An 18391-nucleotide genomic window follows, 5' to 3' on the forward strand; every position below is an offset into this window, starting at 1 on the left:
TTTCGTGACGCGTAACGAAGGCTACACGTCGCAACACGACTGCGTTGTGAGGCAGTCCAAAAACTTTTTAAACCAAATGTGGATTAATGTACGTGAGATATCGCAATCAAAACTATTTTACTAAAAATTATTCTACGATCACATAAATTTCTGAATATGCACATTTTTTCCTTTTTTTATCAAAGTTTTATATTTTATATTTTTTCTCTTCACTCTTTAATATCATATTATATATAGAATATTATACGTAATAAATTGATCGTGCAAGAAGTGAGAGATACTTTATCTACAATTATTGTAATTATTGAAATTATATGGAAATTGTTGGTTCTCCGTGCAATAATTATCGCGCTCGAAAGTATCAAATTTTGGTTGCATTTCAACCGTAAATATGCACTTGAAACAAATAAAATGATTAATTTTGCAAATATAATATGTATATATATATGTAAAATGACACCTAAAAGAAATGCATTATAAATATGATATATTATTTTTTTTATTACAGTTGCGAGGGGGTCGATTCACTGGTGGCATTCGTGAATATAGATGGAAAGAAGGACAAAATAGATTCGTTCTGCGGAGATATACCACCGCGGCCTATCATGAGCAACGGTCCGCGGCTTTCCTTGGAGTTTCAGGGACTAACGTCATCTCGCCATTCGAGAGGCTTTAAAGCGACATACACTTTCATGGAAAGTAAGTGCGTAACACATTGATTTTAATAAGTTGTGTCTATAAAAATAACAATTGAATGAGAAAAGATTGTATTTCTTCGCGATAATTCAAAATGAATCTTTTAAATAGAAATCTTCCGTTTGCGCGAGACGCGCGTAGATTTACACGTATATTGTCTTCTCGTAAATCGATTGGAAATGTTCCGGCCCAGATGGACGACGGGGATCATCGAGAATAACTTATCGACATGGAACGTGTTCGCGGCGCAAGATCAGGCCATGACGTACGATCTTATATATTCGTAGATGGGGCACGGAACCGTATTCCGGGCTTTTCTCCTATGAGCACCTATGTCCCGTCAAAATTTCAATTTCCGCCGAGCATTCTATCGCGATAGCAATGCGTCTCGCCGCGTTTCGCCGTTTATCACCCACAGGTGAGTTCGGATTGTAGCGCACACGCGCTGGGCGGGCATCCAGTAACAGAACAAATGGATCGCAAAGTGTGTTCATCTTACCGAGAATTGTTCGGGGATACCTTAACGTAAGAAAGTCAGGGAGTGCATCTCGCGAGACTATACTGGGGAAAGTTAACGGGCGCACGAGCAAACGGAGGCAAACAATCTGTCTCAAATATCAAGCAGGTAGAGGGGGATAACTTCGTCGTACCGTCAGTTAAGGGATGAATATCGCTCGATTATGCCGAGTATTTTATCGTCCTCCGGCTACTATCGAGCAGAGTCGAAAGTTCGCGCGCTATCGCATAATTGAAACGCGGCAAAATGGATCCTGACCTATTTTGCAACGGTGGAAAGAGATACGGCGGCGAAGTTCCGGCGAAGTCGCTCCGCGGCTCCGTATTATGAATGTTAACGGTAAGTTTGAGTTTAATTTTTACGAGCGGGACGTACCTACCACTTCCCCGCACTTCCGCCCCACCTCTCCCCCCCCGTCTTTGAAACTTCGCGGCTGAATTATCGTGCTAAGGGATGCGGGTACGTTCTTCGGGGCCCACATAAATAGACCTCGGAGGATCCTCGAAAAAGACGGGCTTGCTCTCGCAAATCGAAGTAGGTATTCGGCAATCGAACTGGAACGGACACCAAGAAGAGATTCGCAATCGCTCTCCCTCCCTTCTCGCAGGAAACCAGACGCGGGTCTCACTCCCGAACTGTCACAAGCACAACGATGTTCTCGACGACGAATCGATATGACGCGTCTTAGAAAGGACCTGCCGGTCCTGCAGGAATAACATTCTACGCGCTGACTAGGACATTTCCTTGGGGGAAGGCTGATGTTATCTCAGACTGATATGTGCGTGTCAACCGAGTCGCGCGATACATTTTCCCTATGCGGCGTCTGTATATGTGTGTGTGTGTGTGTATATATATATATATCTTTACTCACGCTTGAAACTAGTAATTATGATATCGTTAGAGAGAGAGAGAGAGAGAGAGAGAGAGAGAGAGAGAGAGAGAGAGAAGTTGCAACATCCAGCAGACAAATTTCTCGCTCTTCGTCGTTATAATCGACGTCACGGCGACAATGGCAGGCGGATAATCGCGAATTACACCGTAACGACAAACACGCCATTGCAAACACGAAGGACGCGAGATTTATGACGTCTACTCGGTGTAACCCGCCCTTCTTGCAATTAGTCTCGTCTTCCGCCACGATGGTAAATTAGGCTCCCCCTCTAAAAAGCGAGTTTGTCTCTCGGTGCGAACACTTTGTTCGATAACGCGAAAATCTATTTTCCTCACCGTATTTTCGATCGTCGATCGTACCATATTTCCTAGCAGACGAGACGTACCACCACTGTGTTTGGATGGTGTCGCGTCAATCCATCGACCTTTCTCGCGGAAACTTATCGCTACGTCGATTCGCAGTCGTTTAGTCACGAGACGACGCGCGCCAAAGGACATCGACCGGAAGTTTCGGAATTCGGTCGAACGTTCCAAATATCGTCGACAGCAACGATAGCAGCGTTGGCAGTTAGCGAGCGACATATTCCTCGCGACGTGACTAGTGAGAGAACTCGACTCGTCGGGCGAGACGGTGACGGATTTACGAATCCATCGTCGACGAAGAAGTAGGACGGAGCTTTTGGAAAACAACGTCGTCGTCGCGCGTCGGCGTCGTCGCGCTTCGACATCCAACATATATATGTATACATATACATACACATATATATATATATATATAGCGTTCCGTGTTTGTCTGACGCTTTGTACATAAGTATCCATACGCGTCGCGCCGGTATCAAACGTATGAAACTTACGGCCGTATTAGCAGCAACGCTTTAGTGTAACCTGGCGTATTCCGCTTTCGAACTTCCTCCGAGTTTCGACGCAATATTTCCGACGAACTCGGCAAAGTTGATACGGGTGTACGTCGTACGTCGTATTGTTGCGTCAAGTCATACAACGAGAAGTGTGCTACGTCGACTCATTCGGTTGACTCGCCAACTTTGGCCATCCATTAGCCGCTAAACTTTTTAAACGAATCTAAAACATACGTCAGTGATGCACGTAGTTACTGACCATTAAGATATTTGAAACATATGCGACTCGCAGAGGTCTCGCATGAAACTGTAAAATTCTGACCTAATGCAAACGTACAGGAAGGTAATAGGTCCAAAAAAAAGACGAGTTCACGGACAACGCTTTAAATACCACCTTGAAACAGGACCGTTTTGCATTTCGAGAGTTATTTCGCGCGAATAGTAGAACGAGGTGCCGGAATCGTTATCGTTGATTACAATTGCAAAGTTGGGAGGAGTCCGGCCGAGACAGAGCCAGGAAGGAAGGAAGGAAACGACGAAGGGAGCTCGGCGGCCGAATGCTCTCGTATACGCGCACGGTGCCGAACTACTGCGAGACGGCAACGAATCTTTTGTAATGTAGATCGCAGGACGATTTTAACGACGGTTATACCCCCTCGAAAGTGCAGTGATAAACAGTCTGCGTGCACCCATGATACATACAACGGTTCGAGGCGATCCCTTCGTGCCCGCCCATGGCCGACTTCGGGACAGAGCGACGCGATCTGGCGCAACATAAATTGCCAGCTCGTATATACTTGAACATTCTTCCATGGCCGGGTATTATAAAAGTTCTCGCGAAACTTTATCAATTTTACGGATACGCCACGTGTACTAGGAAAAAAAAAGAAACGAGACCTCGTTTACCATCCTTTTCTCTCTCTTTATCTCTTTCTCTCTTGCCTTCCGTTTGCTTTGATCGTTTTTACGTATATACGCGAGCACACATGTACGTGTACGTTTTGTATTTTTATATAAGTACGTACGAGCGATCCGATTTCTTCTCGTTTACACCAACCAGATATTATCGGCTATAATGCTTTTAAAAACTGCTAATTTAATTCTGATTTTATCAAAGATCGAAGAATGATCGATGATATACAATGCATACGTTGTATGTACATCCGTGTATTCAGTGTTGGGTAGTATCTAGATACATATATAGAGATACATTTTGTGTATCTAACTTGTATCTGAGATATATTCAAATTCGAGTATTTGTATCTGTATCTAGATAAAAAAAACACAGCATCTGAACTGATTTTTAAATGCATTTTTCAGATACATTTCCTCAGCATAGTCATAAAGCAGTAGAAAAAAAGCAGGTTTGCTGTTGCAAAATTCTATAACATGATTGGTCTTTCCCTTAGTTCCTCACTGAATCTAAATGCAAATCAGTAATATTAAAGAATTTTACAGTTACACAGCTGCTTTTTCTGTTGATCTTAGATTATGGAATTTCTAACGCATGTGTAGTTAAGCTGGAAGCACAATGTTTGAAGCATTTTTAGTTTGTAAAACTATAATGAATAATGATGAATAATATCGTCTTATAATTCTTATTTTAAATCGTTTTACGATAATTATAAATTTTTTCAATTATCTAAATGTAACAAAAATGAATGAATGATTCATTTAATAACTAATACATTTTTTTACACATTACCATTATTACAATAAAATTAATGTAACAGTATCTGATATCTCTCTCTCTTTCTCTCTCTCTCTCTCTGTACCTATATACATTTTAATATGTGTATCTATAACTGTATTTAGATAAATTTTCGTACGTGTAACTGTATTTGTATCTAGATAAATTTTAAGAGTATCTTACCCATCACTGCGTATATTAAACATTGTAAATGTACAAAACAGTGATAACTTCGGTGTTTTCTGTACGAGTTACACATATCCGCTTTCATCGGAAGGTAGAAGACTAGAAGCTACTGTGGCAGGGCGAAGAAACTCCCTCGTCTCGGCAACCTTGAAAAATTGATACCATAGGCCGTCTCGACTAGGCTTTATCGGAGTAACGGGCAACTAAATGTACCATTTTATTGGATCCTACGCTCTGGTACGCTACGAATATCGAGCGAAGCTGAAGCGCTGTTGGTAGCTGTGCGTGAATCTCAATCGCGAAACCGGTCTGGCGAAACAAAATAGGTTTCCCGTCTACCGTGTAACTCGCTGGCTTACTTCGAGATTCGCTCGACCGACACACAATCCCGTGATACCAAAAGTTCGAGGCGCAGCGTTGTCCAACAACAAACATGGCGGGATTGTTGATCCATGTTTGCTCCTTCAGCGTGTAGCAGCATGCGTAGTTATAATATCTGCAGCATCCGGTGCATAGTTATGCAGAGTACCTGGTTTAACGTCGCCACGAAATTTAGAGCTTCTTTTTGCGCGAACACAAAACAGTGCTTAGGCAGAAGTTTGTTTACGGATGTAAATTTCGTTGCATAAGTTACAAGTACTTATACGAGCGTGAAACGTTGGCAATTAATAATCAGGCTTCTAAATCACTTAAAAATGTTGAATAACTTTTCTATCGCGGACAAATATATGCAGAGCTATAAAATTGGTAGCTCATTACAGTTAATTCGCGCAATTTATCGTCAGTTTTGTTGTTGGCATTTTCGTCAAACTGCAGCGCGAAACGTACGTCACAGTGTTCAAATATCCTGTAATTTCCGTAGAAATGTACAAAGCGTGGACAAACGCGACGTTCTCGTTACTTTAACCCCTCCTCCTCCGCCCCCACACCTCACGTAATCGGGGGACATTGCTTGTTGCAAGCGTGAAACAAACGACGCGACTGAAAAAAAGAGCAGGTCGAGCGTAGAGTGAGGTCATTTCAAAATGAAAACCCTACGCTGAAACGCGAGATGCCGGTGATACAAGTAGAAAAAGCTGCAACCATCGCGCCATTGCTAGCCAAACGAAACAATATGGGACTTTAATTCAGGATGACGTCACCGGGGAGCGTATAAGACCACCTAACGAAAACAAAGCAGTATTAATATTACATCCTCTCTAGGTTCTGATGAAAGATAAATTATTGTAATCATTAAATTTGAATGTTGAAATTGTGCGGATAATTCATCGTTAAATAACATTCGTTTTACTAAATATTTAATGAACATTAAAGAACCATCGGGCAACTATTTGCTCATGGACATTAATTCAATGATTCGTTGATAATATAAACATCGGCGATCCACTATCGCATCGATCTCGGTAATTCGCAAGAACATTTCGGAAAATTCATTTATTCATGTCCTCTATATTGATATAATACCATTTGGAAACTTAGTAATATTGATTTATTTACTCCCCATATCGTAGTGCACTCAATCCAACGAGGTAGTTTATATTTTCTAGCACGTTGCTGGTAATCATCGAAATAAAATCAGCCAATTCATAATTTGAACGGCGCGTTGCAGTTATGCAACTCGCATATCTGACAGAGTTCGCATCGCAGATGAATAACTGATCGATTAAATTATATTATAATATATTAAAATGTCTCGCTCAACGCTTGCCCGATTGAAAATAAATTTAGGTACTTTCGCAAATATTCAGTGGAAAACAACATTCTATATAGCGAAAGAAACATTTATTACTAACTTTATATAATAATTTAATAAATCCTCTTTTTTGGTACAGATTTGATTAAGACAGTTGTCTAACTATCTAATATCTCTCTGTTTTTCTCTGACTTTGATTACCTATGTACTTTTGATATATACAAGGTGTCTCACAACGAAGTATTTTTTTACTGTTTGATCAATTTTTGTATGTTTGTTAAAATCTTAATATAGAATTTAGTTACCGAGATATCTAACATTGAAAATTCTTGAAGTTGTAAAGGCGGACAATGAGAAATGAACTCTAAATTTTCCGAGGAATTTGCAGTCGAGAAAAAATGCAAGATGCTTGGAGCACCCAGTAAATCAAGCTTCTTGCTTATTAGAGGTACGCTTAACAAGTGAGTAATTGTTGCGCGCAACTTTCTTCGAGTCCTTTCTTAGCTCGAGTACACGCTATCCGTATAATAAAGTTGATGTACAAAACAGGTACGCTCCTTTCCCAATAGCGGTCGGAATGGAAATTATGAACATTTAGATGCAAATTTAATCTATTTGATAGCGAAGACTCGCGAAAAAATAAGAAAATAAATGCAATTTTATTTTCTTTCAAAAGAGTCAAAGCAGAATAGCGGAATAATTCAGTACTCATCATTTTTGAATTTAATGATACGTTACATATTTCTACGCTCAATATCGGAACGTTCTGTAACGTGCTGTTCCAGACGCCGCAAATGAATATCGGATCGCGGGTATGTCCGATCGAACGTAACACGCGTTATCCGGCGATGCCCTTAACCGCGCGTTACCCGTCGCGAGCTATCGGGAAATGTCATAAAGCGAAGCGTGACCGTGTCATAAATATCCGATTCTGACGTCGAAATTCAACGGACGATCCCTACGAGAGACAAATTGTGCGACAACCAGAAACGCGACCCGCTGCATTAAGGAATTACATGCATAGCTCGCACGCATCAGTCACTTCCATTGATTGCGCAGATAGAATACATGCTGCAAAAATCGCGTAAGAACGTTGAATACTGTGTTACTTAATGGGATTTGTCACTTTGTGACTTTTTCGCGCACAACACATACATATATCTTTAACGTGTACATGTATAATTATAATAATTTACCATTTCAATTTTCGCGACAGAAACGTCTATTAGAATGCTAATTTTCGCATTTCTAAGCAAAATGTATTCTATACATATCTGACACAATGCCGTATCGTATCGTAGTAGTGAATGATAATTTCAACCGTAATCAGTATCCGCATCGATAATAAGCAGCTGATTTAGCAATACTCTCGATTATTCCACATTGCGTTAGTATGGAACATATAATTTACAAATATTTGCACTGTACCCAATCATTGGAGACGGTAAATTCTATTAAAAGCAGATACTATAGCACACGGATGTTGCGATCTGTTTGTCCTACTGCTAATTACATGCGCAGAGCATTTCATTCTCAATGAATCAGCGAAATTGTGTCGCATTTGAAACTTGCTGATCTCGTCATTTTTTACCTGTATATGTTGTTTGTCGATTAGATTGGAGTTGCAAGTGCGGAATTGATACAACGTTGCAGGTATGAATGATAAATCATTACACGATTGTACAAGACATTTATAAAAGCGATATTTGCTTTGGTATTTGTCACGATTGTTGAAAGGCGTTTAATGTAGTTTTATCGAATTTTAATAAACGCGTCCATCATAATTTCAGTGGAAAATTTTATTAAGCTCCCTTAATCGAAATTGGTTAATGCACGTTGCTGGCTGTACGATGCATTTTCGTTGCATCTTCCCATTCTATTGGGAATATTTTCGCATGAATATTTTTCGCTATGAATATTTTCCTATAATTCGCCTCTCAATAAACCCATAATTTGAGAGACCAGATAGCTGCACCTTCTGCCGCAGTTGCTACATAATTTTAATTTTTCTATTTCTCTCTCGTCAAATAAAAGCGAAATTAATTAATTTCTGTCCTGTGTTATGGAAAACCACACTAATCGCCTAGATTGCGCGACTTTCTGTACCGTAGATACAACGATGCGCCACTGAATTCTGTGCTTAATTCGCCAGGCAAGCATTCCCTGACGCATCACACACTCGTATCACGCTCGTCTGATTAAAATCTTCGCGAATGCTGCGCTGCGAATACCGTTGCCATTGTATCGTGTTATGTAAATCGAGGTATTACTTAGTTACGAGGGATACGAAAACGGGACGCGGAAGAAAAATGAAAGAGATAGAAAGGAGAGAGAGTTGTTCGAACATTATACGGTAAATGGCACGCGGAAAAGAGAAAGGGCAACCAACCGTTGTTTCCTGAGATATGTTAGTGCACCACGAGAAACCGGAAGTATTTGGGACAATGTATGTGGACACACATATCCAGAGCGCTCCTGAGTTTAGCTCGTACAGTAGCATTATGTCGCCGATGCTAAACGTTTGCGATATCTCGATAGTGCGCATGATATGGTGCGCCACCGCCGTCAAGGAGCGTCTTTTTACGACCTCGTAACAATAAAAATCACGACGAACGCGCCAGAACATTAATTGCAGCCGAATAATTTTTTCTTCGAAAATATTACATACTACATATAAGGTAATATTGGGCGAGTTCAAGACGGCAAAACGGCTAGGCATGCTTACCGAGCGATTGAATACGATTGGTTGGATCTATAAGTAACAAACAATTATGTTCATTTGCTCGGCGAGCCGAGCAGGCGAAAAATATTTATAGCGAAAAATATTCATGCGAAAATATTCCCAATAGATGGGAAAATGCAACGAAAATGCATCGTACAGCCAGCAACGTGCAGGCTAGCCGCTTTGTCAACTTGAACGCACCCATTGTCTCTATTAGACCCGTTTTCATACAATATATGGTTATGTAAAGATTAAAGGTTACCAACAGATTCATCAATGAAAATCATTCATGAATTTCTTGGTTTATACCTTTAATCTTTAGGTAATCATATATTGTAAGAACGGGTTTTAGTGTCTTTAAGCTGACTTGCTCACTACTGAATTAATTATTAAATATTGTAGCTTTGCTTGAAATCAATATCGATTTTTCCACTATTTCTTTTTCTTATAATATCTTTTTAATCTAAAAAATGTTACTATTTTATAATGTTTTTGATAAAAATTAAAAAAAATTTTTTGGTCCCTATTAGTATGCCTTCTAAAGGAGCGATGACCCTATTAATGTGTCCTTAATTTACATGCCTATCATCATGACTTATTTTAACATAGTTATTAAAAAAAATAATAGATGTAAGCTAATTATTTAAATTAATATTGTATAAATCATTATTTTAATTATACTTATAATTTCAACATTCATAACACAACGCTCTCAGCTTCAATACGGAGCACACTAATAGGGACAAGCTTAAAATTGCGGTATTACTCGACTCATATAAATTCCTCATATCTTTCGAAAAAAGGTTTATTTTATACTTTAATAGTTAAAAAATAGATTATTTTTAGTATTGTATACATCGTTAATAATTTAATATTATAAAAAAAACTTTTTTATTTACTTGCGCCAGTTTTCTTTATGACTTGCAGTGGTGGATTTAGACAGAGGCCCACGAGGCCCGGGCCTAGGAGCGCAATCCTTCTAGGGACTAAAATTAATTTTCTTTTTCCACACTAAATTCTGAACTGGTGTACACTGATGCAGTAAGTTAGAGTGAGATAGGTATAGTTTGTTTCACTCTAACATATTGTACTATTGTAGTTCAGAACTAGTACAAAATTCGTTGAAAAAGAACAAATGGAAATTAATTTTATTATATATTTGTACAGGATTGCCAGTTGTGACGCGTTTTTGCCAATGTGGCACCTTGAAGTAGTGTTTTGGCGCACAAAAATAAAATCTTGATGTTTTGATGAAAAAGTAATACCTTTTGATACCTTTTTTTTTATCGTTCATTTGTCTGAAAGGGGCGCAAAGTGTCTTAAAAGAGCGACAAGAAGTGCAAGGCCTAGGGTGAAAAAATGTGTAAATCCGCTACTGATGACTTGTGTAAATACAAAGGTACACTAATAGGAACAGACACAGTAATATAGTAACAGTAATATAATAACAGTTGCCTATATTTATTATAGGCGCACATGGATCACCAAATACAGTCGATTTAATTGGAAATTCGATTGAAATGATATGTATTCAGTTTCTATAGAATGTATTAATTCTAATATTTGAGGACTAAGTAATTACAAAACTAAATAATAACATTGATAATGTACTTAGTCTATCAATGACAGATTTTACGCACTCCTGCATTTGATGTAAATAAAAACTTTACGTTTTCGCGAATTAATATCGTTATTGTAAATAAAAAAAAAGAAATTTTTGTCCTCTTTTTCATACAGGATTTTTTACAATACGAAATTTTACAACCATTTTACGTCCCATAAATAAAAAGGATTTACAGGATTTTTTTTATATATATACATCAAACGTTTGAAACATGAAACGTCGCTCCGATTGCAGGCGTGGAGAAACGCGATATGAAAAGGCTGTAGATTATTATATTTGTTCTATGTGGTATTGAAAAATTACAGGTAGTAACTTTGTTGCACGGTATTTGAACACAATTTTGCTATCTCTTCGGGACACCATTTTTATGACGAGATTTACTTATAGGTACATAAATATTCAGAGAAGAAGTATATTTATAGATTGATTTTTCCAAAATCATCTAAATTCTGACTTCATTCAAATTGAGTCCCAATTTCTATGTATTATTCACAATTTCTGGTTAAGACTGTGTGAATTTTAATATTACTTATGAATATAAAGCAGACAGTCTCACAACCGAATCTTGCATGAGTTGGCAATGCTGGCGACGATGAAAGGGACAATACCATCACAAAGTGCGTTAAAAGGGAAAGGTAACAACTAAGCGAGATGGTTCCTGAGCTGACCTCAGTTGCAGCAATAGCGTATTCGTAACGCTTTTCAAACATTTTCACACTTTTTTTCCCCGGAGACTCTTCTTCTTCTTGTTCTTCTTCTTCTTCTTCTTCTTCTTCTTCTTCTTCTTCTTCTTCTTCTTCTTCTTCTTCCTTCAACAAGCCAGCCACAATAAGAGAGCGAGTGAGCAGACAGACTGCGTACATGGTGACCATAACAAATGTAGCTAACTAAGCGCAAAAGTCTCGCGAAAGCTTATTACTCGATGTTTACAGCCTGGAGGAAACTTGGCCCGTGCTCTCGTAGCGCGGTGTACCGCACTTTAGGAACTCGCAAGAGGAGTTCTACAGTAACTGCAACCACCACGAGTCGTTTGAAAGGGGGCCTGTGTGACAACGGGGCCAATCCCGTAATTAACATATACTCTCCTCCCTCCTCGGTTACTCTCCTTTCCTCTACTCTCTTCCGCGTCCACTGCTGGAAACATTCTACGTGCGAGTCGATAAAACACCTGTCGACGATGTCGTTGAAACCATTGGATATTTTTCAACAAGAGAATACGGCTACGAAGGGGATGGAAATCACTTTTCAGGAAGTTTCCCGGCGGAAGGAAACACCGATCTTTTCTAAACCATCCGCGCTCCGTAGCCGTCGCTCTAGGGCGTCCGTCGCGATCGAAGTTAATTGAGTCGTCCGTAATGAGGTTTCGGCCGCTTCTGTCGAGAAATTTTAATCGGCCGAGAGGATCGGGGAAGAAAGAGGTGTCTCCAAGTCGCGCCAACGACGAACGCTTGGAATGTTTGCAAGGAGTTATTCAATTATTTTACGTCCCGCCGCGCCGGTCCGAGGTGCCATTCGATTTGCTCGTTGCGACTCGCGAGGGACAGCGAGGGATCCTGAACAAATTCAACTACATCGGACAGTATTGATGCGATTAAAAAAAAGTGCAAAGTGAAATAATTTTTGTGGCAAAAAAAAGTGGAATTAAATGCAATTCAGTATAGTAGTGTGGCAGTTCGTATTCGACGTTATATTGGATAGTCCACATAGCTATTTTTCGCTCGAATAAGGCAATTGATTGATCCTCTGGTGTCTACCAATTCTTGTCCAGTAAAACCTGATCGATTGAAAGCATAAGCTCGGTTCTTTACACAATTTGGCAGAATTTTAAAAAATCAAGTTGTGCGTTCGCGCGAACGATGGAATGTGTGACAATTTTTTTTTTTCGTTGTAACATAAAATTGAGAAAAATCGACTTTATTTTGTCGAACGAAAAATGAATTAGGAATAACAATCTTGCTAACTGATATTCCTGTACTCGCGATCGATAGTCTATCACACGGCGAATACACGATCGAATCTGACCATAAAAACCATTGCGCCAACACGCACAATAGTCCCGTTCGTCTGCTTGCCTGGACAAGTGCAGACTACTCATTATAATTATAAGTTTATAATTTGGTAAGATAATTTAGTTATTAATAAAAATTACTTTTTTATCATTTGACTATTTTTTAAAAATTATTTTAAAATGTATTACAATTGTTCCCAATTAGGGTAAAATTACCGAAACCGCACACCGGTTCTTAAATCGCACTACCTCGCTTAAAAATTCAATTATTATATTTATATATTTTCTTATGGGTTATTTAAAAACTGCATGCATGGTACTGTAATGCTACTCTGTATACTCGTGACATGAAGTGCAACAGGAGTGTAATTATTTATATAAATAAAAATATTGTGATAGCGTTGCTATTTTTTAACGTATTTCATAACAGAATTACAGAAAATAGAAGTTAAATAGTTTAAGTCTTGACCACTTGTCGTAATTAGAATATTATTAAAATTAAATTAATAGGATTAAAGTTTGCTTTACTTTTTTTATAGATAAAATAAATAAAAGTTTAAAAAATGCTCTAGTTTCCTAAATTGCACCATGTAATTTCCTAAATCGCACCACAATCTAACTTCTTAAATCGCATGTTTATCTAATATTTTTCCATTTCTTACATTTTTTTCCTTTTCTTATGTAATTTTTAAATTTTTTGCATTATCATAATATTTTAAATGAGGAATATTGATATGGTGCAATTTAGGCAACGTTGCCTCGTTGCCAAAATCGCATCATATTGAAAAAATCCTCATTTTAAACGTTATAATAGCGTAAAAAAATTATTAAAAAATTACATAAAAGAGAAAGAGAAAAGAGTGCAGTTTATTGTGCTGTAAAAAACTTAAGATATTCTTTATAATTTTTGAGTTATAAGCCATTAAGTAAAAAGTGATGCGATTTCGGCAACTACTATTATAACAGATCCTGAGAGTAGAAACATAAGTAACATAATACAGCTTTTTAAAGAAAGCATGTTTAATTGTTTTTTTTTTCTTTAAATTTTTATGGTATTAAATGATAACTAAAGAAGTAACCTATCTTCTAAAGTGAAATCTAAATGTAAATGATACTTTATGTACTAGAAACATTAAAAGCAAAATCGTTACTTTTATTCTTGGTCTTACAAACCGTATATGACAGATTTATCATCAACCGGACATCGGACAAAATTCCTGAAAACCTGATAATTCGATTCAAAACTCTAGTTGACAACCCTAACGACAGTGTATACACAACCTACATTCTAAATCTGTAGCAATGAAAATTTTACTGCTAAAAGTGAGTAACAAAGTCATTGCTTTAAGTATAGATTTTCACTGCTTTGAAGTTAATCTGTCTACTCGTAGATAAAGGAGTGGACTATTTTATTCGATCGATCGAAGTAGTTTAAGCACTAGTTGATAATTGCAATGCAAGATACATTGAATTATTGAATGTTACTGCAAAGAGTTAATTTAGCGACATAGCACACCGCTATATCACTAAATTAACTCCTTTGATGTTTGATATAACGTTACGAACGAGATACATCTTCAGACGCATATAAAATGCATCTTCAGACGCATATAATAATAGAAGACAAATTGAATATTTTGCGTGATTGTGCGTGATGAATTCAAACACAGATAAGAATTATTTATTTATTTTTTTTACTCTGCTCAAAATCTGTCTCCGTAGGTTTTGCTATCTGGGTTTGAAAAATGACATTATTCTGTCATTATTCTAATCACTCCTTTTTGGACTAAATTTTTTACTCCAATTATTGAATGGATTTTCTATTCCCATCTTGCAGTAAGATTCACTGGCAGTAGCACTGGCTCAATTGCCATTAATGCCTGGAGTGAAATTTCAATGCAGTGAAATTTCATTGCTACAGATTTAGAGTGTATCGTATTTTCAGACACTATTATCATCAAATCATCTTACAAACAATCTAACATAAGAGCAGGCATTGTACATCACAGGCTGTATACCGAGGTTTATTAATTATAGGAGTATTGCGGGGAAGGCTTTACACGCACGAACAGACCGAAACTCGCGCTTTAATATTCGATTTCAACGCTATCTGCATTGAAGCTGTCGATTAATAATACATTAGTAATTACTTCGATATTATTCATATTTCTCGGTCGTATTACAATGTCACGATTGTACTGCCAATGATTTGTATTACGTTGCGTAGCCAGCCATTAGTGCATGTCAATATTTATTAAGCTGCTCGGGGGATTATAAACGCCTCTGTAATAATGAAGTGTGCGCGGATAATAAATTGTGATGACGAAAAAACAATGAGAAAAATCGTGCCCTTGTTCACGCTGTTGGAGTACCATAAATTGAATCAATTTTTTTCTCTCTCTTTCTTTTCCTCTCTGATAAACACGATGATAATCTTATAACGTTCGAACAACCAAAGAATAGTTGAAAGAGAGAAATCGTCAAAATACGAGAAAGAGACGCTTTCGAGTCACTTTATTACTCGCATGAATATCGACCCGTTCAAGTTTCAGTGCACTTACAAATACACTTTATTGTTTCAGACTTTGGTATAACGACAGGTCGACAGGAGGGGCAGTATCCGTGTGCCTTTGTTTTCAACAGCAACGAGACTCGGAACGGTACATTCACGTCGCCAAATTACCCTGGACTGTATCCTCGTGCCACGGAATGCTACTACTTCTTCAATGGTCAATCTAACGAACGAGTTCACCTTCATTTTCACTTCTTCGACGTTGAGGGAGTGTTACCGTAAGTCCAATGGACAAGCAAATCCTTTTACGTTGTTTCTTCGAAAGATTAAAAAAATGCGGTACAGCCAGATAACATGACCAATTTTAAATAACATCGAAATTACGATGATCAACGTCTGACGAATGATAGAGTATGTAGAAATATAATAATGAGAAATGAAAATTAATTAACGCGAATAATAATATTTATTTGGGAAAAGAAGATAAATTAAAAAGAGATAATAATAATTATTCCAGCGGAAAAATCGCAGTTAATAAATAATGAAACGGTTACACTTCAGATACTTCGATAATGAATTAAATTGATTATCTGAGGTATTCATAAGGTCGAAAGAATCAGACGATGCGTTTATATAATATCAGATTTAACTCTAGAATCATAAATGTGCGTTGTCAAGTTTACGATAGTTTATGAATCTGCGGTAAATTGTATCAGAAAACACATCGTCTCGTCTAACAATAAGATTCAATAGACACAATGCGACCACCTTTAGATAAATTTAGAATCTTTCCGCGAAGGTGATTTGATGGCGCTTCTCAATTCTAAACCATTACGGGAGTTGGGATGGCTCGTTATATCAAACTGCATCCAAGTTCTCAGCTACTTATTGAAACACGAAGGGAGCCCTGATGAAGGTTCGGCAACCAATACCTGAGAAACATAGGCAATTACGTGTCAACCACGCCGCATACTGTTATTAACGAGCATATTACCCATTATCCGATGATGAAACAAGAAATATAACGTGTTAGAAAATAATATAACGATGTGTAGCGCAAGATTTGTGCACATTAAAAGCGAAACGAGGAGACAGATGTACAGAAAAAGATAGAGCCATAACTGCTACATGTGCACGAAAAATAAAGAGAAACAGGTACAGGAAGGGTGCTGGTCGAGAAACGACCAATGGCGAGAGGAAGGATCGGTGTGCTGGGGTCATACGATAGCTGCTCCTAATTGGGTCGTATTAAATCGCAGGACCATCAATATTCCGGCGGCAACGTAACGCTACGTTCATTACCGGAAGCCGCTAATTAATCATGTTTCGCCAATTTCTGTCGAATTTTATAACAACGCGGCGTACGCTCGTTTGTCGCACACGGCGCCACGGCCAGACGCCACAACGTGTATTGCGACGAAGGAACATCGGAGCGGAATTCGCTGTTCCGTGTTGTCGCTCTCGGTCGGTCGATCGGTTTGTAACGCGACTTGCTTTATAAATTAATAATTCCACAACGGTCGACATCGGCTGTGCGATGTCTCGTCGCGCTATATTTATAGCGATCACGTCAGCTTCTGCGCCGGATCGCGCGTGGGAAGATTTTCCCTTGGTGCTACTTCGGAAAACGGTAATCGTAAATATCACCAACCCCCACGCAACGAAACGAGAGTTCGATTGAACGAAATGCGCCTTCGATGCTTTACTCGTAGATGTATTTTACCAGCGTCGACACGGCACGACCCGGCGATGCGCGGCAAGACGCGGCGAGGGGCACCGGAAAAAGATGCATACTCGGCCGTAAATCTGACCATCGGTAAACAGTTCTCGAGACGTTTTAGGTTATGCTCGTGCTCAAGAAAGCACACCGGGAAATGATGATCTATTATCCGAATTGCCATTTATGTCATAGGGCCAACTAGCGCGGACTCTCTCTCATTTTCTCTTTCTCTCTCATTCTTGCATGCTCTATTCGCGCAATATATATATATATATTTCTCACTCCGATAATAGTCCTCATACATCAATATTTCTTTTCGCTATACGATATATTATTTGTCTCGTCGTGGATGTGTCGCTGCTTAACAACTGAATGGCCGCATAAATCTTACTTATCGTCTCTATTTATCTGCCAGGCAACACTACCCCAGTCATCCTTAATTATACTCGATGAGGTGGTAATAGAATATTATTATGCTACTCAATATGCATTTTGTATAACAATGACAGCTTCTCGTTCTCCTTAAATAAAGCGCGATGTCTTGTTAAAGTATTAACGAGCATGTTAATATTGTTAAAACAAATAAAATTATTATTATTAGGTAGAAGATCGAATTTTGCCAATATTTCTCGTGTAATTGTTATACTTACGTAATACTTGCATTAGAATGCTGCGAATAATAGGCTATCAATTATGAAATACTGCCTACGAGAAAATTATAAACGCAATTTATTACTGAGAGATAGCTGAGACTGTTAAGAAAAATTATCTAAATTTTATCAATATTTCAACCAGAGGTAGATATTCAAACTTTTTGCTACTCCATTTTTTATTAGATGTACAGTGGGTCACAGAAAGGTTACAACACTTTTTTTTCGATGGATTTCGAAATGCAGTCTGCTCACCGGAGCAATTGGTTCTCTTACTTATGGATCTAATCATTTATGTTCAACCGCTCTACGAACAAGGTTGAGTTTCGAGCATAAAAAAAGTGTTGCAATCTTTTTATGACTCACTGTATATGTAGATACATAATACACACACGCACGCACACACACACACATATATACAGGGTGTTTCCAAATTAAATGGCAAAACTTCGGGAGCGTGTAGAGGAGTAAAAAACTAAGAAAAAAAGTCCTATAGACATATGCTCCTTTTTGCTTTGTTTCGCAGGAAATCACGAAAAAAGAAAAAAATATATTTAATTTATTATTTTAATTATTTTATTTATAAACTTTTTAATGAAGATTTTGTTCGAAATGTGCACCTCTT

General features: G+C 38.1%; 1 protein-coding gene across 2 annotated transcripts in view; it reads left to right on the top strand.

Moving 5' to 3' along the window:
• Sol1 overlaps nucleotides 1-18391 on the top strand; it is a 256251-nt gene that overhangs the window by 230840 nt on the left and 7020 nt on the right. For both annotated transcript variants that reach the window (XM_018451833.1, XM_018451832.1), the window contains exons 10-11: nucleotides 509-699; nucleotides 15467-15674. In XM_018451833.1, the coding sequence (XP_018307335.1) occupies nucleotides 509-699; nucleotides 15467-15674 (399 nt within the window). The remainder of the gene's footprint in view (nucleotides 1-508; nucleotides 700-15466; nucleotides 15675-18391) is intronic.

Source organism: Mycetomoellerius zeteki, unplaced genomic scaffold, assembly GCF_001594055.1.
Source record: "Mycetomoellerius zeteki isolate Tzet28-1 unplaced genomic scaffold, Tzet1.0 scaffold323, whole genome shotgun sequence".
NCBI lineage: Eukaryota > Metazoa > Arthropoda > Insecta > Hymenoptera > Formicidae > Mycetomoellerius > Mycetomoellerius zeteki.